The 24,849-nt window shown below is 33.9% G+C and overlaps 1 protein-coding gene across 1 annotated transcript; it reads left to right on the forward strand.

Moving 5' to 3' along the window:
- Positions 1-1,871: 1,871 nt before the first annotated feature.
- On the forward strand, positions 1,872-12,835 carry Crisp2 (cysteine rich secretory protein 2). Its single transcript, XM_076860107.1, has 7 exons — positions 1,872-1,943; positions 5,121-5,237; positions 5,980-6,067; positions 7,778-7,923; positions 8,311-8,408; positions 10,268-10,356; positions 12,708-12,835. Exons 1-7 carry the CDS (start codon positions 1,875-1,877, stop codon positions 12,833-12,835), a joined length of 735 nt encoding a protein of 244 aa, XP_076716222.1. The 5' UTR covers positions 1,872-1,874.
- Positions 12,836-24,849: the final 12,014 nt, after the last annotated feature.

Here is a 24,849-nt window from a genome sequence, read left to right on the forward strand (position 1 = left end):
GTGACTGAGCTATAAAAAATCTTTAGGCCTCATGTGCATGTTTTTCAATGAGCCATCAGGATAATAGGATACAGCAACTTTGATGTTAGACTATTTTCCTAAAGTTGGCCAAAACTAATCCTTGAACAATTGAATCTCTAATTAGATTATAATGCTTTTTTTCCCCCAATAATACCTGGAAGGAAGAATAGGTCACAAACACTTCTGATACTGGAAATTCAGAAAGCAAGTTTTCATGGAAATTTTTTATGAGCTCAGCAAAATTCAGACATTGCAAAGGATAATAATAAACAATAATTTCCATTTACTGAGGGTTATATGCATCATATTATGTAAATATTGTAGTAGTTTTTCACATGTATTATGCCTTTCAATTTTCAAAACAAACCTGTAATGTGTTAATCTTATTTTCCATAATAGAGAACTGAAACTCAGGGAGGATCTTTGAAACATGATGGTTCCCAAAGACTGTATTTCTAACCAATAGTAAGCTACAGGTGGGTAGTAAGTAAGGTTATACAAAGGTAGAAAGTAAGGTTATACAAAGCTGAACCAGGAGATTCAGCCGTAAGGCAGGTCTAGGCAATCTTCTCATAATTAACCAGTCTTGAATGATCAGTTTGGAAATATTTAACCAAAAAGTCAGTGTCCAAATTTTTGTTTGTTTTATTTACTGGGGATTTAATCCAGGGGTGCTTTATCATTGACTCATATTCATACATAGCCTGTTTTATTAATTTATTTTTATTTTGAGACAGGGTCTCACTAAGTTCCTGAGACGGGCTTTGAACTTGCGATCCTCCTGTCTAGGTTTCCTGAGTCACTGCGTACCTAAGAAATGGGGAGGGCTGGTTAAGGGAGAGGATCCTGCTTTGATTAATCATGTTAAAAGCAAATGTGGAAGCCAATGTCAAAACAACATCAAACAACTGGCAATGAAATTGGAGATTATTGGTATGAAAAATACCATTGCAAAACATTGTTAATTGAGATTCACATACACAACCATAATTTGCCCAAAGACATATAATATATTCTGCTATAACTTCTCTTTCCAAATTCCTTTTTCTACAGAGAAAGCAGGTATTTTATTCTGTCGTGAGAACCAACAGTAAGTGATTATTTATTCTAAGGTATATATTTTATCATGCCAAACATTTTTATGGTGCAAAGGGTAAAATAATCCATTAATGAGTTTATCCATAGTTTTTAACTGGGATAAATTTTGAGAGGGATAAATTTTGAGAATGATCTCAATAAAACTTTCAAAGTTATGAAAGTAAATTATAGCACTGGTATACAAAAACAGTATCAATTTGCTATTTAAATTTTTTTACATTCATTCTGAAACATACACTTAATGCTCATGCTTGTGATTTTGAAATAGTCATGGTAAAATGGGATATAAATCAAGACATCATTCTTTTAATTTAAAAATAAACAGCTATAAGATTAACAATGGGGAAGATCAGTGCTTCCCCAAGTAAGTGGTCTTGCCCCGTCATTTAAAAGACCTAGGATTTTCTGATACATTAAGATAGGATACCTTTGGCAATGAGCTGCTGAGTGTCTTTTAAAAGAGAATGAAAATATTAAACACCCTTTGTACCAACTCATGGATTAAGCAAGCTTGAAAAGGCTAGATTTTCAATTTGTTAATTGCACTTGTATTTTTCTATGTAAGGAAATTGGACAACACATGACAACAAATTTGACAATATGGTACTCTATGGCAGTTCTTGTCACACTGTTAATGAACCAGGGAATCTCTCTTCCTTGATATAATTTGGGTCATTATATTAGTTTCCCTCTCTTAGTCCCATGATTTTTTATTTTAATGAAGACCTTTGTTTGCTTTGACTTAGTTTCCAACAATGGCTTTACTTCCGGTGGCGCTGCTTCTCATTGCTATGCTGCTTCCATCTTTACCTGCTGAAGGAAAGGTAAGGTTAAAAAGAAAAACTACATGAGATGGCCAGCTATTTTGAGAGCAGAAGGGACAAGAGTGTATAGTGTGGTACAGAGTGCTCATTGGTAGCTCAGAGCACTAGACACAGTTATGGGTCATGAAGGTTAGGAGGCGAAGGTGTGTTGTGGTGCAAAGATAGGCAGGTGAGGGTGGCAGCCCCCAGTCACAGATGACTATTGAAGGCTGAAAAAAAAAGTTGTACTGAAAGTTCGAGATACTCATCAAAGATTTAGAACAAAAATAATCTCATTTTTATATTAAAATACATAATTAAACAGTAGTATTTTAGATATTTAGTTAAACAATGGATTAGGTTCATAGGGCTATTGTAACAAATTACCACAAGTTTGGTGGCTTATAGGAACAGAAATTTATTTTCTCACAGTGTGGAGACCAGAGTCTAAAATCAAGGTATCTGCACAGCTGCAGTTCTGATGGAAGATTTAGGAAAGATCTTTTCCATGCATTTCTCCTAGCTTCTAGTGGCTTCTGCCAATTTTTGACATCCTTGACTTGTGGTCATATGACTCCAACCTCTGCCTCCATGTTCACATTACATTCTTTTCTCTGTGTCGCTCATAACGACATTTGTCATTGGGTTTAGATTTTATGAATTCATAATGATCTCATCCCAAGAGCCTTAACTTAATTATATCCACAAAGATGTTTTCTCCAAATAAGATCACTTTCATGGATTCTGGAAATTAGGACATAGACATATCTTTTGGGGGACCACCACATCATACAAATAAAATACATTAAAGTAATTTAATCTTTCTCCTTATGTCTTTAATAGGGCCATCTACAACTAAAATTGCATATGATGGCTTAAGGTACATTTTGAACGGACAGTATGGTCTCTGGGTTTAAAAAGCTAATGATAGTCCTCCTTCCCCAAGATATTTTCTGATTTCCTTATTTTATTCCATTTGTATGTGATCCCTACAAAAAAAATAGTAACACATTTATGTAATTTAAATTGGAAAAAATTCTTCACATATTTCACCACACTTAATCATTATAATTATAATATAAAATTTGATAAGTTAAAAAAATGCCATACTGTTTTATGCATGAACAGTCATAGAATCAGTTTGTGAAAACTTCCTTAGTATGTGAAGTCTTGAATTCAAATCCTCTGTTTCTAATTGGATCCTTTGCTTTAATGACCTTAGAAACAAGTTCAGTCATCCTCTTCAAAAGAGCGACTGTGTAGTTTTCAGTTGGCCAGGAGACCACAGCTTTGGTCCACACTGTCAGTTCTCATACCTTCTTCTAAGTGTTCAAGACCAGGACTCCTCAGACTGGAGAACTCTTTTGACACTTGGTTCAGACCTCGCTTGGCATTCAGAAATACAGACTTTATGTTTCAGTGATCTAATTGTCAGTCCGGAGAGAATCTGTTCCTCAACTAGGGCTTCAGTACAATAGTTTCCTTGTCTTTCTTATTTCTTTCTCAAACAGGTTTTCTTTCATCACCCTTCCTAATGCCTTTAATCTCTCTGATCTGTCTCTGGTCTTCATTTATAAAACCATTTTGCCTCTGGTATAACTAATGATCAGAAGCACTGTATATGGTCTTGTGGGCATGGTTTTCCATACTATCTCAGGATGCCGAGAAAATGTATTCATCTTTCAAAAAACTACAATCCAGAATCATCTTTTGTGAAAACTTCCTCAACCTCAAGTAAGAATAGTAAATCCTTCCTTTCTATTTTACAGATCCCTTTCATAAAAGTTTTGCTTATGTCATACTGTCTATACAATATAAACCCTTAAAGGTAGACAGCTATCATATTTTATTCATATTATTCTCAATACTTCACATATTTTCTTTCCCCTAACAAAGCTCTATTAGTTCTCAGTTTGAAAAAAAAGTAACTTTCTTTTTCAGGAGAATTATTACCTACAAAGCAAGATGGTATAAGAAGCGGAAAATAAGTACTTCTTTTTAAGAAACTACCTTTTGAAATGAAACTACTTTGACAAGATTTTTTAATTTAATAGGAAATATCAAGCAATGTTATTTTATGTTTTGATAAATGGCAGAGATTGGCCACTACTGATGTTAACATGTGCATCCCTTCTATCTTAGGGGTCAGTAGCTGTGCTGTTTCTATTGGTACAAGGCATTGACTAATTTTCCCTTATCCTTAGGAGAGAGAAATGAAACACATACTAGATATTGGCAATAAAATTCAGGGTCTATGAGTAGAGTACTGGAAAAGACTTGAAGGGAACAAAATATGGGAGGAGAGGAGGGCAATGTATCCCAAAATTACCAGGAAAAAAAAAATCTATAATGGGCTCTGTTCACTTAAACTTGAACTTCAAAATCTTTCTCATACTAATAGAACATCAAACCCTTTTGTAAATATAAATTTAGTCCTTGTACCAACAATCCACATGCCCTATTCCACCCAGGGCTGAGCTCCTCCCCCATATCCGCAACCACAAAGATAAATTGAAAATATCTTTCAATTACATTTAATATCTTATCAGTTACATTTTTGTCATTAAAAGGAAAAATTAAGTCCATGAATTGGATGAACTTGCTCCCTCCAAACATCCTTGAAGATTTTTTTTAAATATCTCAAATCTGTATTTTGAGCAAGCCTAAAAATAAGTAAATATGTAAAGTAAATAAGTAAAAATGATTTTTTCTTAAGTACTGGCTGGGTTGGCATATGCTTGGGCTGAACCTAAATATTCTCTAAATGCAGATACCATGTCATTAAAAAGTCCCCTAAAACATTGAGGATGAATCGTGAGCTCCATCCTCACTCTTCATTCGACTGATCAGATATGAATGAATATGCATGAAACTTTGTGGTTTTAAAATATTATCTATTATATGTTAACAAAAAAAATCATTGAGAGTTCTCTCGAAACCAGATATTGGTATTTGTGGCCTCAGAATTTTTAATTTAATTACTCTCCATTTTCAATACTTTGTGGTCTTATACTTTCCTATTTAAGTCACAGCTTTTGCTCAGATGCATTGTAAAATTTGAGGGCTAGTATTTGCTTTTAACATTTGTGCAGTACTACACAACTAAATACACACTTTTTGATCTTTGTGACTTTTTAATTAACTTATTCACTATTATAAGCAATTTTTTAAAATGTTTTAAATTTTATTTTCCTTTAGGATCCAGCTTTTACTTCTTTGTTAACTACTCAAACAGAAGTGCAAATGGAGATTGTAAATAAACACAATGAACTAAGGAAATCTGTCTCTCCCCCTGCCAGCAACATGTTAAAAATGGTAAGAAGCAGAAATGGTGTGAACAGGATGTGAAAGGAGCAGGCAGCTGGAAACAGGCGTCTCTTTAAAACTTCGTGGTTTGCAACATTCTATTTTGCTGTTTTATTTCAACTTTCATATGGGGAGGACTGTATTTCTTATTTTTGTTTTGAAAGATGGTTTAATAACTTATCAAGTGGGAAGGCTGAATTAGAAGCCAAATCTTTGAGCATCCAGGATGAAGCCATCACATTTTTTGTTCACTATCTTTCTAGTCTTAAGAAACTTGTTTCTTCAAAGTCATTGTCATTATTAACATAAATGAAAGCTCCACATTCCAAATTTTGTCCCTAAAAGCCCAGTATCTCCCATCTGAAAGTGATAAGCTTCAAATGAAGCTGGGAATAATCTGGGCCAGCTTATTACTATTAAAATATAATTAGAATACTTCACATGTCTGTCAATATCTAAGAGTAGCACCATTACTAAAAATCCTCAGTGTGGATAGATGAACAATCAGATATTCTTATCTTAGGTATTTCTGTCCTTAGGCAAACAACCTATGGATTGCTCCTTGTGTGGAAGCGGGCATTGGTGCAGATAAAGACATACTGAAAAATGAAGCCACCAAAAATGCATTTTAATAAGAATGATTATTAGATAATAATCCTACAGAAGTTTTAAATTATTGCTTATCAATATATTGATTATATGTTTCATTGTGGTTATATCATTAAGTGTATTTTTTTCTTTTGACATTTAGGAATGGAACAGAGAAGCAACACAAAATGCCCAAAAGTGGGCAAATAAGTGTACTTTGCAGCACAGTGGTCCAGAGGATCGACAAACCAGTATGTGGATGAGCAAATATTTGTTGAACAAATGAACAAATACAATGATAATAGATTTCTGTAGCCTATTTCATTAAGAAGAAATCGTGAATAAATGGTTCTTATGCTGCTTTTTAAACTCAAATGATCTGTATGTAAATAGAAGGATGATAATGAAAAGGACAATTTTGTGCACATGTTTGTTATTTGCATTATTCAAATAATTTCTCATACAGTATCACATTCGTTCCTCTCCACCAGCTCATGAGTAACGCAGTTCATGTATCTCTATTTTGCAGTGTAAAGATTAGAAAAGTTTTGGGAGGAAAGTGATTTACCCAAGAACACATCAAAGTAGTATCATACTAGACATTTTCAGTCAAGTTTTCTGATTTCCAACAAAATTTCCTTTTTGGCATTTTGAAATCTAATTTTTATATTCATAAAATACATTGAATTATGTTGAATTGTTCCTGAGTTTTACTCTATAAATAATGTACCCTTTTAAAATCATATTTTAAATGATCATGTTCAGCATTCAACTAAAATTAGTATTTTGAATATATTTATTTTCAAATTCTTTACATCAAGCAGCCAAGTATTTTGTAGGTACAAGGTGCTTACTATGCATAGAACGCTGAACTCGAAAAACAGTAAGACACATATTGTCATGTATGTAATAAATAAATAAATAAATAAGGTTATAAATACTATGAGAGAAAAAAACTTGTATGTATGGGCTTTACATAAAATATTTACTATCAAGAATCATATATATATATATATATATATATATATATATATATATATACACACACACACACACACACACACACACACATATAAAGCAGTTAATCATTAACCTATTATTTTAATTGAACTATTATTATTTATTTAGTTTGATGCTATAATTATAATAAAATTATAGAAATGGCCATATTCAGTGGAAGACTAAAACAGTCTTGAAGATCCAAATGTACTGTTAAATTTTTACTTTCTTCATTGTTAAAAAAGATAACCAAGAATATTTTATCTTCTTTATAAGCAATATGTAGACATTATATTTCAAGCCACTGAAAGGTGAATATTAATTGAGAGCTTGCAAAGTACAGGAAATATTTTTGGGCTACAAGACATGCCCAGAAATTTAGGTTTGTGACTTTGTGTTTTCTGGTAAAGGAAGACTCATAGTTCTGAAAACTATCTTCCTGGGGTCAGTTGTCTCTCAATTGGGACTCTTTTAAAGACTGTCTAAAAAGCCTTTTTTTTTTCAAATTTGACACAAAATCATGAACATTTTTTGAGCATCCTATTTTTGAAAAATCTCTGGTGAGGGTAGTAAGAGCAGGAGAGAAATTGCAATTAGGTGTTTGTGGCTACCTGTAGCAAGGATGCAATACACATTGAAAGCAGTGAGGCACACACATACACATGAAAACTCAGTGTATAAGTGATTGCATCCTAGATAATCCGGGGGGCAGGGGACTTTTAAAGAATAGGATCTTCTCAATCTACTAAAAAATTTGCAAGTTCTGGCCAGTCTCAATATTTAGGCAATTCTGTCTTCTAATCTTCTCTAAAGTTGATCTGGAGATAAGATAGCCTCCTCTCATCAGTCAGAAGCTAGCAACTATGAACCCTATACTTGAAAGGCAGCATCTTTGCATTTGTGAGGTCAATTTCTTTTTTGAGTTTTATTGCCTTCCTCATATATGATCTGTTCCTTCCTAGCTACAAAATGTGGCGAGAATCTCTACATGTCAAGTGACCCTGCTCCGTGGTCAACGGCAATCCAAAGCTGGTATGATGAGAGCCGTGGATTTACCTATGGTAAAGGACCAAAGAATCCCCAGGCAATTGTTGGACATTACACTCAGGTAAGGGAAACAGTGAAATCCCTCTGCCACAAACATTATAACAGTTTGCAGAAACAGCTTGAGTAATCATAATAATCTTGGCATTTGACTGATAGTTCATTGAGATCTGCTATTTTTATCCATAGTCCAAAAAATGTTTGGTAGGGAAAAACATACACAGTATTGCTCCTATAATATAAATAGGTAAGCTTGTGAATGTACATAAAATGTTCGTATTTTTAAAGTGCATGACTTTGATTCAGTAAACTTAAATATTTTCATAAGATGTGGACATAAACTTAACCACAGTAACATCATCAGTGTTATATTTGCTACTATTTCTTTTTTAATATTTTCTACTTTTGTAACATGTACCCCCGATATGCTCATTCTCTTATGGATTTGTAGCTTGTTTGGTATTCATCCTTCCGCGTTGGATGTGGAGTTGCCTACTGTCCCAATCAAGACAGTCTAAAATACTTCTATGTTTGCCAGTACTGTCCTGCGTAAGTGTTCACATTAGAGTTTAATGCCAATAATTGTATCTGCAATATAATATTTTAAAATTCTCATATATTCATCAATAGGAAAAGAATAACTCAATAAAGGTGTGATACATTTCTGGAAATAATGTTTAAGATTGAGACACCTTTAATTTCTCAGAGAAGATACCAAGTTCTCAGTCACAAATAAAATGATGCTCTCATTCCTCATTTATAAAATGATGTAATTTCTTTAATTATCTTTCCTGAGGGTTAGGGTTATTCAATGAGCATGTGTGATCCCTCTCTAGACTTTATATCATCAGTTTGCTAACTTCACACTCTGAATCTCTAGAAGCTTAATGATTAAACAAGGGGTGCTGGTAGGATTGCAAATAGGGGTTAATATATTGCAATTTTAGTCCTTTCTTCAAATAGTCCTGCTCATGTTTATCTAAACAACATATTGTTACCATCACAAATGAGTCATCTTCAAGAGTCTCAAAGACTTCTCAGGAGAACTTCATTATTTCAGAACCCAGAAAAAAGATAAATCTTGACTCTTTTATTTTCTCAGAATTTACCTAAGAAACTCTATAACTATATTGTGTCTGGATTTGTAGCCAGAATCATGCCTCCCTTTTCAAACAGTATGTGCAAAGTTATCCTCAAAAATAAATTCATAATGAAGATATATTCATGATATATGTTAGTTTTAATTTTTAAACATTTGAAATTCTTTATTACTGGAGGGAGGGGGGAACCCCAACTCAAATATGCTATATAAGACTTGTATAGAGACAGATAATCCAGGTGATAGAAGGGTTCATTTGAGAAGGTTGAACCATAAAGTTGTGTTTCTGCAAGCACCTGTTAGGGTTTAGTGGAGAGAACTAAAAGGCCCTAGGAGAGTGCATCTAAACTCACAGCCTGGCCCTCAAAACAGGACACTGAAGCCAGGCTTAGGAATTGAGAGTTGGAATGAGTGATGAGAGGAAGTAGGAGAAAGAACTCCCAGAACACTTTTCTACTTGATGATTTTCCCCAGTGTTCACATACGGCTCTGCTCTATGTAGGGGAACACTCAGGTACATTGCCTTGGGCCCTCTCCCCACTTGGCTTCATTGAGATTTGGATTCCTATATAATTTCAAATTAATTAAGTAGTCCAAAAGATAATTAACCCATGGGTTAATCAGTGTGAGATCATCTAGTGCTGGGTATTGTTGTTCATCAAAACTTTTCTTAAGCAGCATTCTTTTTTTTTTTTTATTCTTTTAGAACATAGATATCTCACACATGCCAAATCTAGAAACTGACAGAATTTCCTTCAGCACGTGGTCCCAACAACACACAACTCATTAGTTGAAAATCACTACCTTTATGAAGGGGCAAAAATATTCTGAAGCTTTATTTTTCTGTATTAGATAAATTAAGGTGCTTTTCATTCTTCAAATATAAAATGATATGGTAATGCTGAGCATTCTTCTCTTTATTGTAACCCCCTACCTCAAAAATCTTTCTCTCTAGGGAATATGCTTTGCTCTCCTAACCAGCACTTAGGGTGCATTGCCTTAGAAAATTGGTTGCATTTATTTGGAGATAAAGAAGCTGTTAACTGCTTGTAATATTCTCCAATTCTATATGCTAGTTCTTAATTGAATGGCTCAACCTGTGAAATTATGGTTAAAGAGATAGGCCAATGTGTGAAGAAAGCATTTTCTTAATTCTTATTTCTTTCTAACTTAATGCTTTGGGAGATATGTTTTTCAGTTTTGTTGACATCACTAAAAACAGTGAATTAGTTATTTGGAAGCTTATACATTAGAGTATGATCCAAAGAGCAAATTAAAGATATTTAACGCTGTGTATTTCACATTTCAGTGGTAATAACGTGAGTAAAAAGAATAACCCTTACCAACAAGGAACACCTTGTTCGAGTTGCCCTAATAACTGTGAAAATGGACTATGCAGTAAGTTTGAATTATTAACTTCCTACTGTAAGAGAATTGATGTTTTCCTTTCTTTTTATGAATTAAGAAATCCCCTAAACCAATTAAATAACATATTAAAACAAAAGCCAGAAAGATACTGAACAGTGTGTCTAAATAAACTTACAATTCAGTAACTAATATTTTAATTATAATGAAAACACATTATCAAATATGACATATGTGTAATCTACCATCAGTGATTGTGCTGTAGATTTGATTAATATCAAATATAGACTTCTGACAAATAGTTTGTTTTATTGAAGCTAATATCACTATGCCAAGTTATTTTTTTAATATTTTTTAGTTTTAGATAGACACAATCTCTTTATTTTATTTTTATGTGGTACTGAGGATCGAACCAAGTGCCTCACACATGCTAGGCGAGCCTTCTTCCACTTGAGCCATAACCACAGCCCCGCCAAGTTAATTTTTAAAAATTCAAAGGAATATATCTAAAGGGGATTAAGATTTTATTATGGCTCAGTCTAGACCAGTATGCCAAACACTATACTCTTTTGTACCAATGAGTTCATTGTGTGAATTTCCTCACTTCTTTTCTACAGTACACAGTGTTTACCCTAATAAGTGATGAAATGCTCTATAATCTGATAATAGTTTAGGCATATTATTAATGACAAAATCAAATCTGTATACAATATTCACTCACAGAGCAAACATACTGTTGCAAATTAAAAGAATAAAACAAATGTCATACACCTCAATTTTAATTGTCATAATTACAAGTAAAAATAACTGCTGACCTTCTATAGTTGGGATACTTTCATGAAAATTATTATTAATAATAGAATCAACCCACTTACTGAGGTTTTTACCTTTCAAATGCATTCACCTTTACTTAGCATTCTTTCTGATTCAATTATGTACTTATATTTCACAATATTGATGATATCAAGGCTATAATCCACTAAGGAGGAAAAATGTTGAATACTCATACCTCTTCTAAATGCTTTTTGATGCAATGAGCCACTCAATAGAAAGATTTTAAACAAATAGTGAAAAAAATGATAATTGTGTTTCATAGATAGCTTTTTGGCAATAATATGCACAACTGTTGAAGTGGAAGCCAGTTAGGATACTGTGGGAAAACATGGATTTAAAAACTGTAGGTGTCATCATAGCAGTACTGGCAAAATAAACGATAAACAAGACAGTATTTGTAATCTGTGCTGCTGGAGTGCTTGTCAAAAGGAGAGAGGAAGGAGTTTGAAATGCACCTGCTGTTAAAGTACTGTGTGGCCAGAGTGTCATTTCACTGAGAATGCAGGAAAAGTCCAAGAATCCTCAGCCTATTGTGATGAGTTTATTTTGAGTTTGTTGAGCCATGGGGTCTTTGGAAACATTTAATCAGAATCTTCAAAAGAACAAAGTGCATATTGTCCTTGTTTTATTCTGTGATCACTCATAAAGATTATTTGTACCCAAAAGCTGGCACTGGAGTAAGACATGCCCATCCAATAATATGAGATAATAAAAATGCTCTTGTAACTTGTTGTATAGCTTTTGACACTAGTCCCATGTAGCCTCTGAACACTTTAAAATAGGTCTGGTAAAAGTACAAAACTAAATTTTTAATTTATTATAAAGTTGAATAGCTACATGTAGCTAGTGACTCCCATATTGGATTCTGGGGTGTGAAAATATATTTGCATTTATTTTACTCTGTCTGCTAAGGGAAAATGGCAGGTCAATACTTTTAGAAATATATCACTGGCTGAGTATGGTCAGCACACCTGTAATCCTAGCAGCTCATGAGGCTGAGGCAGGAAGGGTGCGAGTTCAAAGCCAGCCTCAGCAACTTAGGGAGGCCCCAAGGAAATTAGTGAGACCTTGTCTCTAAAGGAAAACTAAAAAGGGCTGGGGATGTCGCTTAGTGGTTAAGCATCACTAGGTTCAATCCTTGGTACCAAAGAAAGAAAGAAAGAGGGCTAAGGTTGTGGCTGGCTCGGTGGTAGAGTGCTTGCCTAGCATGTGTGAGACACTGGGTTTGATTCTCAGCACCACATATAAATAAAATAAAGGTCCATCAACAACAAAAAATTTTTTAAAAGACAAAGAATGGAAGGGAAAAAAGGAGGGAGGAAGGGAGGGAGGAAGAAAAGAAAAAGAAATAGATTACTGAATCAAAAGTAATGGATTAGTCAGTGAGCCCAACTGAGACATGTTAACGTGTCCTTCAAGACAGGAAGAATAAGTGATGCTAACCTGTTGCTCACTCTTCCCTCCTCCCTCATACACTTTGAATGTATGAATTGTTTTGCTGATACAGTGGAAAATGACAGTAAGGTGATTTAAATCTGTTTCTGTTACAGCCAATAGTTGTGAGTTTGAAGATCTCCTAAGTAACTGTGAGTCCTTGAAGAGCACAGCTGGCTGTGATCATGAACTACTCAAGGAAAAGTGCAAGGCGACTTGCCAATGTGAAAACAAAATTCACTAAAACGCCTAGTGTACATCAGGCAGGATTATATGCAATGGCTTCATCATTTAGCAGAGACATACCCAGGGAAATTGGAGGCATACTAGTTAGCAATTTGATCCCAAATGGCAATGTTTTTTTTCTCCTGGATCTTTACAGAAATATCTGTCTCCTACAGCAATTTACAAAAGTAGCATCAGCCACAATAACAGCTTTGGACTTAGATATCAATTTGCTGCTTTTAAGTTAAGAATTTTGAAGGCTGTATAACCACAGAACTTTGGTCATAGAACTTCACCCAAAAAGGAGAACTACTTGTCTCCTAAAACAACATGATAAAAAAGAGAAAGACTGGACATCTTTGCCATCCCTACCACATGATATTTTACCTGCATAAATAATAAATTCAAAGCTTGAAATCTACATTTGTCCTTGGCCTTTCTTTTAAACAAAAGTAATCAGCTTTTTAAATAAAAAGCTTATCTAAAGAACTACATGGATGGGATTCTCATGCAATGCTTCTATAGTATTCATAATCAACCCCAGGTAATTAAGCCCAGATAGATGATTATTCACAGAAAATTCTCTGAAATAGTTGCCTGTAAAATTAAATTTTAACAAAAAAGGAACATCAGTTCTGTTCTTACTTTTTCATTTTTGCATTTACATATTCTTCTTATAAGGACATAATCCAACAGAATATACAAATATAGCCTTCCAGTAAAACAAATATGGTAATATCTCAGGAAGATTAATTATGTCTTTATATAATTTTTTAATATAATTTAAGTCTTTATATAATTTTTTATATTGCTAACAACAGGTTAAAGTCAGCCCATTTATAGTTGAGAAACTAAAAATTTAATTACAAAGTTATGGAAGGTAGTCAGAAAGTAAGTCAGGCCAGACAAGTGGTTAAATACTTTAAGTCATATTTCTAAAGCCCTCATTTTTTTTTTTTAGGCCCAGATGGTTTCACACTGAATTCTGCCAAACACTTTTTTAAAAAATAACAATTTTACATGATCTGTTCCAGAAAATTGAATGAAAAGAAATTCTTCTCAAATATATTATTTAAGGTTAGTGTTATCCTAATACTAAAAGACAATTCAGAAAGAAAAAAGATATAGACCTATAGCTGTTATTTACACACAAGGAAAAATTCTAAATAAACCTTAAGTAAATTGATCCAGCATCACAGCAAAAGGAGAATACACTCCAACTGAAATTTTGAACAAGTTACTAGAATAAACAACAAATGTCTGGAAGATATGTCACCTGTCATGGAATACTTTCATTGTATATATAGTTACCCGTGAACTTTATTGGAAATTCTTCCACAAAAATAGCATTTCTTCATTCTAATCTTAATAGCTCAATTTCTCATAAAGTGTGATTTGAAATATTTAAATATATTTCAGGGAAGTAAATGTAATATTTTATTTTCATAACTGCAAGAGCACAGAGATGCAGTGACAATGTGTGAGAGAAGCACAGAATTTTCCATTTGAATGTTTTCTGGTATAAAGTCCATTCAATTTTTTGATGGGCCATTTGAAAGGATTTAAATGAAGAGCCATCTTTAGGTTGTTGTAAGATTAAAGTTACCTTTGAGTAGAAGATCTGGTCCATGTTTTGAATCTTTGGAAAACCTTTGCTATTCTATGGCTTTTTAAAATTATATCTAGTTCTAATGTGGCTAGTGAAGAAATCTAACATATAAAAACTGCATGGGAATCTTTGAAATGTAATTAATTGCTAATAAACAATCACTCAAAACACATTTTTCCCCACTAAACTGAAGTTTTTTTCAGAAATGTGCTGTTGTCTTACAAGTTGATTTGTATGATAAAGCTTGCCTCATTCTATGATAATTGAAGTAAGTTCTGAGATAATGTATAACATTCCAGGTTTTTTTCTAATTTTGATGAAGATGATGATGATCTTATTTTACTTCTTTAAGCACGTAAAATTTTCAAACTTTCTAAACTGAATATCTTCAGAAAGAACTTAGGGCCAGCATCAAAGTCTGTAATTGCACACAATTCCAAATATCCACACATGTTTGATGTTTACAGGTTTTCCTAAATCCCTCTTTAGAGTGAGCGTTCCCAGTGGACATTGTGGCACAACTATTGACAGACACAGCCATCAAGCTACTCCTCTATTTCATCCCCCCTTGATTGGTCACGTGTTTCCTTCCATATCCATGCACTCATAATTCATTTACTTCTGGCATTTGATTGTTCCTCAGTCAGAATGTCATCTCCAGACTTCCTTGCTTTTGTTTATATTGGATTTTCAAATTCAAGTCTGATTAGAATCTCTGTATCTCAGTCCAATGTGTCATGGCCTGACTCCTCTCTCTTGGATCACAAGGGAAATGTGTTAGTTTCTTCTCAGGACAGTCTATTTAATATGGAGTTCACCCAGGCAAGAACCATGCCTGCTGAGCCCTATGGGTTGCAGGGAATGAACTGTGCTCTGTGCATGAAGTACGACATCATTCCCTATTCACTGCAGGAATGCAGAGGTCTTCATCACCAACGCTACTCTCAGTCAGGCATTTATTAGGTGGGAGATGAGATAACTAGGAGTATGGATGAAAAACAACTTCTTTGATAGACAATATCAATTTTAGAAAATAAAAAAATTCATGACTGTTTCCAGATGCAAATTATCTTTAAATTATTAACTGATACTCATTAATCCCAAAAAAGCAGGTACAAAATTTTAAAGAGGAGAAGGTCCCTTTTTAAATAGCTGAAAACTTTTCTTTTATATGCTTATTTTGTCTTTCAAAATATCCTCACACTGTCCACTGACCTGCTTTGGCTTTATCTAGGAGGAGAGAAAGAATTTATTACCTTTTAATTAATAAAGAAAGAATTTTGACTAGAAGTTATATTAACCCATGCTATTTGAGAATATATGTCCTTTCATTTATTCAGAGTATATTTGTTATTAGATATTTGAGAATAGTTTTTGTTTCTTCATACAGGTTTTATTCTTTTTTAAATAAAATTTATTATTAAAAATGTACAAATTTCATAGTTATAGTTATGAGGTACATTACAATGACTAAAAGCTCATTTCTATTATTTTTTTAAAAATTATTTTTATGCCAATGTGGTATTCAGTCATCACATTAAACTCTTCAGTTTTAGTTATATTTTGAATTATTTAGATAGTCCTACTTAATAGATGATTAATAAACAATGTCATTATCTATTGCATAACTACAATTTTTCTATCTAGGACTGTACTATATACCAATAAAATAGATGATTGATTGAGGCTTTGTCCACAGCAGTAAGAATTTATATGAAAAATAATAAATACGTAAGTAATGTGACCCAATATAATAAATACCATAATATAAGTGCACAGTAATTATAGTGGTAATCAAGAACTAGGGTGTGTACATATTTGTAATATAATTGAAAATGTTTTAGGGATAGTCACTTTAGTTAATCAGAAATTCACAGTTCAGGGTATACAGCCATTGTTTACTGAAAGCAAAACTATAAAGAAAACTATCAATATTTCAATTACCAATGCCAAGAGATTTTGTTAATAAAATAGTGAAATTCAAAGATAGTACATGATGGTACATAATGGCTAAATGTGTTTTCCTAACAGAAAAAAATATTTTAACAAGACCTCATGTGAATTCCTTTTCATTTTAATGATATCACTTGTTTCTATGGTAGAATTTCTAAGCTAGTAGTGGTAATAACTTTGTGAGTCAGATCACTGCATCCACTAACCATGTCCAACCTATTAACAATATTTCAAAGTCCTTATGTTAAAGCCTTATAATATTAATAGGAATTTTGTATAATATAAAAGCAAACTCATTTTTCTAAATACGGGGAAAATGGAATCCTGTTCAAGTTTTTCCCCACTTATTAATATGTGAACCACTTAATTTTCTGGGACCATATTTACATCACTTATTTATTTATTCAGTTTGTTTTCATTGCTTATTTTATTTTGTATAGATGGTAATGGCAATAACTGAATCTTAAGAAATCTATTATTTCCTTTTTTGTTTGTTGTTTAAGGAAAATATAGAAGAGATGAGAAGTGAGCAATATTGTTAAACACTTATTATATTTGAGGCTCTGAGTTAATGTTCACATATATTAATTACTTTTTGTTTTCTTATCACATATTTAAAAATATTAGGAAGTTTGGAACCACATGTAAATAAATATTACAAGTATAAAAAATTTAAATGTAGAATTTATATGAAAGATAATAAATACATAAGCAATTGTGACTCAAAATAATAAATACCATAGTATAAGTGCACAGTAATTATAGTGGTAATCAAGTGGTAATCAATCAGCTATTTTTAAATAGCTGAAAACTTTTCTTTTGTATAATCTTCTTAGAAAGATAATAAATTAATGCTACTTCCTTCAAATATCCTTTTCCCACCCAATTAGAGCTTTATAGTTATATATATAGTAGTTGGGTTCATCCTGACAAAACCATACATACATGGAATTTGATTTCAGTCATATCCCCATTTCCCTTCCCGTTTTCCCTCCTGCCCTCCTCTTCTCCCCTGTTTGCCTTCCTTTACCCTGCTAGACTTCCTTTCATTCATCTATTTATATATTTGATCAGTTCTTTTTACTTATACATAATAAAGGTGAAATTCTCTGTGGTATATTTATATGAGCACATAACATGACTTTTTAAGAATTCATTTTGAATTGCCTTCCCTTTTCCCATCCCTTCACTCTGCTTCTTGATCTCCTTCTTCTACACTACTGATCTTCCCTCTATATTTATGGTGTTTTATCCTTTTCTCCACCTCTCCTTTATTTTACTCTAAAACATTCAGCCATTGAGTTTCTGCTTCTGGCTTATTTTACTTAGCATAATATTCAGCATTTCCATCTATTTACCAGGAAATGTGATAATTTCATTCTTCTGTAAGGCCGAGGAGAACTCTATTGTGTATGTATACCACAATTTCTCAGTCCATTCAGCTATTGACAGGCATTTGAGTTGATTCCATAATTTAGCTAGTGTGATTTGTGCTCACTGCTTGTTTTGAAGACATGAAATTAAGAATTAATGGTAAAGGTTTGATCCCCCAATACCCCATCCCCCAAAAAGGGGAAATGTGTTTGCTCATCCAAGATTTATACCTTACAGACTGACCTCCCAGAGATGGGATGGACCTCCTTTAAAGCTCCAGCCTACTGCTGGTCCAGTGATTAAGGCAATGGATTAATTTCTCTAAATTTGGAAGCCAGCCCATCCATTTATCAAAGGAAGAGTTAATATCTCTCCAGCCATAAACATTGGGCTGCCCACACTGATATTTATTTGCAATGCCATGTGACTTTAACCATTAGACTTGGATCTCTGAGGCCTCTGCTCATTAGTAGAGGGGTCGTTGGTCCCCAACCCCAACCAGTCCAGAAAGCAGAGAAAGCAAGATGAAATTGAAGACAGGTTCCTTTCACTCCTGCATCTTATCCCCTAGTACATGAGAGGAGAAACTTAACAGCTCCAAGGCCTGAAGACAGAAGTCTAAGACAGTCTGATGTCTAAACCTACTGTATCTCTTTGCACTGGTCCAGTGAATAAGATTTTATTTGCTATTACCATAGACACATGGTTCAAACTCAATCCTATGACTGAACAAGAAAAAACATTATGAATAATGGGAGACAATCTTCTCACTCTTGTAGAAATAATTATGAGTTGTTTATATATCCTGGAAATTATTGCTCTATCTGAAGTGCAAGGGGCAAAGATTTTCTCCCAGGCTGTAAGCTCTCTCTTCATGTTCTTGTTTCCTTTGCTGTAAAGAAACTTTTTAGTTTGATGGCATCCCATTTATTGATTCTTGATTTTTTTTTTCTTACACTTTATGAGTCTGATTAAGGAATTTGATTCTTAAGCTGATATATTGGAGTTTGTGCCCAATTTTTCTTCTAGTAGGTGCAGGATTTCTGGCCTAATGCCTAGGTCCTTGATCTACTTTGAACTGAGTTTTTTTTTTTTCAGGGTAATAGATAGGGGTCCAATTTCATTCTACTACATATGGATTTCCAGTTTTCCCAGCACCATTTGTTAAAGAGGCTATCTTTTCTCCAATGTATATTTTTGGAGCCTTCGTCTAGTATGAGGTAACTGTATCTTTGTGGGTTTGTCTCTATGTCTTCTATTCTGTTCCATTGTTCTTCTTGCTTGTTTTACTCCGATATCATGCTGTTTTTGTTATTGTGGCTCTATAGTACACTTTAAGGTCTGGTATTGTACTGTCTCCTCCTTCACTTTTCTCTCTAAGGACTGTTTTGGTTATTATGGGTTTCTTATTTTTCCAAATGAATGTCATGACTGCTTTTTCCATTTCCATAAAAGTCGTTGGAATTTTGATGGGAATTGCATTGAATCTGTATAGCACTTTTGATAGTAAGGCCATTTTGACAATATTAATTCTGCCTATCCAAAAGCGTGGGAGGTCTTTCCATTTTCTAAGGTATTCCCCAGTTTCAAAATGGAACACTGTGTAGCTTTAAGTTAGAGAAGACTTGGGAAGCCTCCATTTCATTTATTTCATCTTGAACACATTAAGTAAACATTTTTCTCACTAAGCACTAGTGGCCAGCAGTGAAGCCACTGGAGGCTTCAGTGGAATCAAGAAGACAAACTTAGCTTTGAGGCCTGGATTTCCTAGCATTGTGCTTTGGGAGAGCTCTCAAGCCTCAGGGGTCCTTAGCATCTCAGATGTGTGAACGATGTCAGAGAAGAATAGGAAGAAAAGAACAGATGCTATGGGGAAGTGACAAGATTTGTTAGTACACAAGAAGAAATACCAATATCCTCCAGGCACTAGTAGTAACTGGGTAGAAGGTTTACAGTTTTTCCCAATAGAGAAGATCATAGATATATTTGTGTGTATATGAGACACACACACAAAGCAATGAGAACTATCTTAAAACTAATTGTATTGAGAAGTATGATTATGTAAGGAGCCCTTAATTTATGTATATAAGTCTTAAATTCTATCAGATATTGACTTATTTCAAATTGAGGTGATTTTCTGCTTTAAAATAGGAATAATGTAAGATATTTAGGAGAAAGATAGTAAATGAATTCTAATTTTTTTCTATGCTTCCTTAGTACCATTAAAGTTAGTTAGAAAACCTACTGCATTTCAGTTGTGATGCTGAATTTTTTAATATTAATTTTTACATTATAATTTTCCAATATATTCTTCTTTCCCTGCATTTTGCAGATGAATAAGTAGACATAGGATAATTAAGTCCCTTTCCTGCATACAATCAGCTAGCAAACATCAGAACTTGAACTTAAGTTAGCTATAGAATGACTCAAAGTCATATAAATTTTAAGAATTGCACAATAGTTTCTTGATCTAGGGTAAAACTAAATGAGTTTTAATTTTAAAATGTACTCATACTGAATATTCAATTTGAAAAGAAATATTCATGTATTATAAAACTCTCAGGTAGATTACTTCCTCTATATTCAGGAAGATGTGTGTATGTTTAACAGCAATGTATGCGATACCTGTAGTTCAATGGTAGTCAGGCATTGAAAAGCTCCCTATAACATTATAAATGATTAATTGATTCAAGTCTATTGATTTTAATTTTTATTATATTAAAGTCAGTTCTACAATTATAAAACGGGACAAAAAAACAGATTAAGATTTGCAGGGTTCTTATTGGATGAGGGCATGAGGGAACTTCTGGAGTGTGGGATACATGAGGGGAAAGATGGCAAATTAGTGTGAGGCAGCATTTCTCTTAGCTTGGCTACCCAGAACTCAGACAGGGTGAATACCGTACCTCCCAGCAGCTTAGAATGAAAAATACTGAGACTGGAGGGACAATCTGCCCTAACTGAACACAGACTGCTTGACTCATTGACCAGATACATATATTTAAAAAAAATTCTTGACTAGAGTTTATCAATTGTCCATGATTAAGGAGCCATCTGTAGACTGCAGAGTGGCGGAGCCTATGGAAACTGAAACCCAGATCCAGATCCGTGAGTTTGCAGCTAGGTCTGCATGGCTCTGTCTAAGCCTAACAATCATGTGGAAAGTCAGAAACAGAGAGCATTTTGCCCAGGGGAACACAGGCTCTCCCCAGTGCCAGGAGTCCTAAGGTTTGCAGAGACTGACGGGGATGGCTACAGCAGGTCAGAAGGTTGGAAGAAGGACATCTTACTCTCAGCTCACCCAGCCAGCCATTCCTGCACTCACTGGGCTCCTGGGGTCTACTTGGACCAGAACTCATGGAATTCCAGCACCATCCTTGTCCCACACTCCCTCCCAGTCCTGCATCCACAAGTCCCCTGATCCTGTCAGTTCCAGCATCAGTTCAGCATCCTATAGGGTATTCCAGCTTCCCAGTGCCCAGTCTTCCAACCCCTGGTAACCCCCAACCTGGCCCATCACTCACAGCTTTGCAGCCAGCCTGCAGGTCTCAGTGCCTGGTCATGATCCACTTGATACATAACATCTGGGTCCCCTGTGTGACTGGGCCCCACATGCCTCCTAGCCACCAGACTCATTGGGTCCAGCACACAGCTCCACAATGGGCATGCAGGTTCTGGTGTCCAGCCCTTAGGACCAGCTGGGAGAGAAGCACCTGACTAGGAATTGAAAAGGGCAAGAGCGGGAGATTGAGTTTAGAGAGTAAATCAGAGACCAGGAATTATGGGGTCCACATGTGATGTAAGGTGCTAAGAATAGGCTCCAATACCACATGAGTATATACCACATGAGTGGAACCCAAGGGAGATTCCAGGGGTGAGTCTTCCAACATGGACTAGCAATTTCTGGTCCCTGAAGATGCACTGTTGTAAAATCTCCAGACCAAATTGGTGCACAGCATACCAAGCCTACAACCCACCTCCAGAAGTTCTGCCTCCAGGACTAACCCTCCCTCCCTAGTAACCCCAGCCATCCTGAGGATAGAGCTAGCATTAAACTCTAGACCACCCGACCTAATAGCCAAGAAGGGAAGCTGAGAAACTTCTCTTCTCCAAAATTGCTCATTTTTTTCATTGAAAATCCCCCCCTTTTTTCTCTCTCACATTTCTTCCATTTTTGAGTCAAATATTTTTCATGCATTGGTTCATCGAGGACTGGGATGTCTGAAAAATATCACAGTTTCATTGTGTATTCTTGTATTTTTACTTTTTCTTTTTTGTTCTTTTTAATTTTTAAAAATATATATTCATTTTCTTTCACTTATCTATTACCCTGGATTCCCTTTCTCTTCTCTGTTAACAACCAACTTATATTAATTCTCTTTCCTTCTTCCTATAATTTTTACTTCTATCTATTCTCCTTCCTCATAAACAACACATCCTACACCACTTCTATTCTCTCCTTTCCCACCATTTGATACTGTAAATCCTTTTGCAAACTACTGTTTATACTACAGAGAATAACTGAAAGCATCATTTCTGTTTATTGTGAGAAAACTGTAGACACCTTACTAGGAGATTTTTTATTTAAGGTTATATATTTTTTACATTAGGTGCTGTGAAAATTGGTCTTCCCCTTGAAGGTGAGGTACTGGAAAAATACAGGGACACTAAAAGTCTACAGGGTAGAAACTGTATTGCCTCAGATCCACACTGCTAGATGGGCAGACACACAAACAGAATGAAAAAGAGAAGTGAACAAAGCACACCCAACAAATTCAGATGCTCCAACAGTAGAATTCATTGATAACACAGTAGAAGAAATGTCAGAGAAGGAGTTTAGAATAGTTACATAGTTAAACTGATCAAAAATATAAAGAATGATATAAGAAGTGAAATCAGGGATACATTTCATGAGGTAAAATATCATTTCAATAAAGAGAGATTCTGAAAAGAAAACAAGCAGAAATCCTCAAAATGAGGGAATCAATAAACCAAATTAAAAATTCAATGAAAATCATCACCACGTGAAAGACGACCCTTTGGCAATGAAGATAAAACATATAATCTTTAAAATAAAGTTCACCATGCAGAGAAGATGATAAGAAGCCATGAACAGACTTAAAAAATGGGATAACATGAAAAGACAAAATTTAAGATTTATCAGGATAGATGAAGGCACAGAGATACAGATTAAAGGAGTGCACAGTCTTTTAATAAATAATATCAGAAAATTTCCAAAAAATAAAGAATTAAATGGAAAATCAAATACAAGAGGCTTGTAGGATCCCAAATGTACAAAATCACAACAGACACACACCAAGGCACATTATAATAAATATGTATAACATACAGAATAAGAATAGAATTTTAAAGACTGAAAGAGAAAAATATCAGTTTACATACAGAGGAAACTAATTTGGACCTCAGCTGATTTCTCAACCCTGACTCTCAAAGCTAGGAGGTCATAGAATACTATAAACCTGAAAGAAAATGGATGACAAACAAGAATTATGTATCCAGCAAAAATAAGCTTCAGACTTGAAGATGAAATAAAAACTTTATGATAAACAAAACTTAAAAGCATTCACAAATAGAAAGCCTGCGTACAGAACATTCTCAACAAAATATTCCATGAAGATGAAATGAAAAATAAAAGTGAAAACCAGCAAAAGGAGAAACTACGCTAAAGGAATCGTCAATCAAGGATAAATTAATTCAAAATAAAAACCAGAAATAAACCAAAATGACTGGAATATATACCATATCTCAATAATATCCTTGAATATTAATAACTCATCAGTCTAAACACAGATACTGGCAGATTGGATTTAGAAACAAGACCCAACAATATGCTCTCTCCAAAGAGACCTCATAGGCCAAGACATTCACAGACTGAAAGTGAAAGGATGGGAAAAAACATATCACTCACGTGGGTCTTGTAACAAGCAAGGGTTTCTATCCTCATATAAAGTGGACTTAAAGTGAAAGTTAGTCATTAGGAACAAAGAAGGACATTTAATACTGCTTAAGGGAATTATATCAACAAGATGTAACAATAGTAAATAGTTATACCCCAAACAATGGAGCATCTACATACATATCCCATATTAATGTCAAGAATCAAATACACCACAACACAATGATACTGGGTGACTTTAACACACCTCTCTCACTACTGGGTAGATCCTCCAAACAAAAACTAAACAAAGAAACTATATAGAACTAAACAATACAATCAATAGTTTAGACTTAACAGATATATATAGAATATTTCAACCATCAACAAGTGAATAGATTTTCTTCTCAGCCCCACATAGATCCTTCTCTAAAATAGAACATATCTTATGCCACAAAGAAACTTGTAGCAAATACCAAAAAAATAAAGACATAATACTCTGCATTCTTTCAGATTATAAGGGGATGAAATCAGAAAATAGAAGCTACTAATACCTGAAGAATAAATAATAGTATATTGAATGATGAATGGATAGCAGAAGAAATCAGGGAGGAAATTAAAAAAAAAACACCTAGAAGTATATGAGAATAGTGATACAAAGTATTAAAATCTCTAGGACACTATGAAGGTACTGCTAGAGGGAAGTTCATCATATTGAGCTCATTCATTAAAAGAATAAAAAGTCAATAGATATTATTATTATTATATCATTATATCTCAAAGCCCTAGAAAAAGATGAACAAATAAACACTAAAGGCAGTAGAAAACAGGAAATAATTAAAATAAGAGCTGAAATCAATAAAACTGAAACAAAGGAACAATTCAAAAATTGACAAAACAAAAGGTTGGTTTTTTAAAAGAAAAATAAAATTGATAAACAATTAGTTACACTAACAAAGAGAAAAAGAAAGTTCAAATTACTAAAATTTGTGATAAAAAGGAAATATTACAATAGACACTACTGAAATACAGAAGATAATAAGAAACAATTTTGAAAATTTATACTTCAATAAATTAGAAAATTTTGAAGACATCAACAATTTTTTAGAGACATATGACCTATCCAAACTGAATCAGGAGGATATACAATGTAATAGAAGACACCATTAAAATCCTATCAATCAAAAAATCCAAGGAAAAA

This window comes from Callospermophilus lateralis, chromosome 6, assembly GCF_048772815.1.
Source record: "Callospermophilus lateralis isolate mCalLat2 chromosome 6, mCalLat2.hap1, whole genome shotgun sequence".
NCBI classification, from domain to species: Eukaryota; Metazoa; Chordata; class Mammalia; order Rodentia; family Sciuridae; genus Callospermophilus; species Callospermophilus lateralis.

What these genes read in the sequence shown, in the direction of transcription:
- Crisp2 (XM_076860107.1), top strand. Translation starts at nt 1,875, where the DNA reads ATGGCTTTACTTCCGGTGGCGCTGCTTCTCATTGCTATGCTGCTTCCA. An exon ending in CTTTACCTGCTGAAGGAAAG is followed by an intron (nt 1,944 to 5,120) that starts GTAAGGTTAAAA and finishes ATTTTCCTTTAG; the next exon opens with GATCCAGCTTTTACTTCTTT. An exon ending in TCCAGAGGATCGACAAACCA is followed by an intron (nt 6,068 to 7,777) that starts GTATGTGGATGA and finishes GTTCCTTCCTAG; the next exon opens with CTACAAAATGTGGCGAGAAT.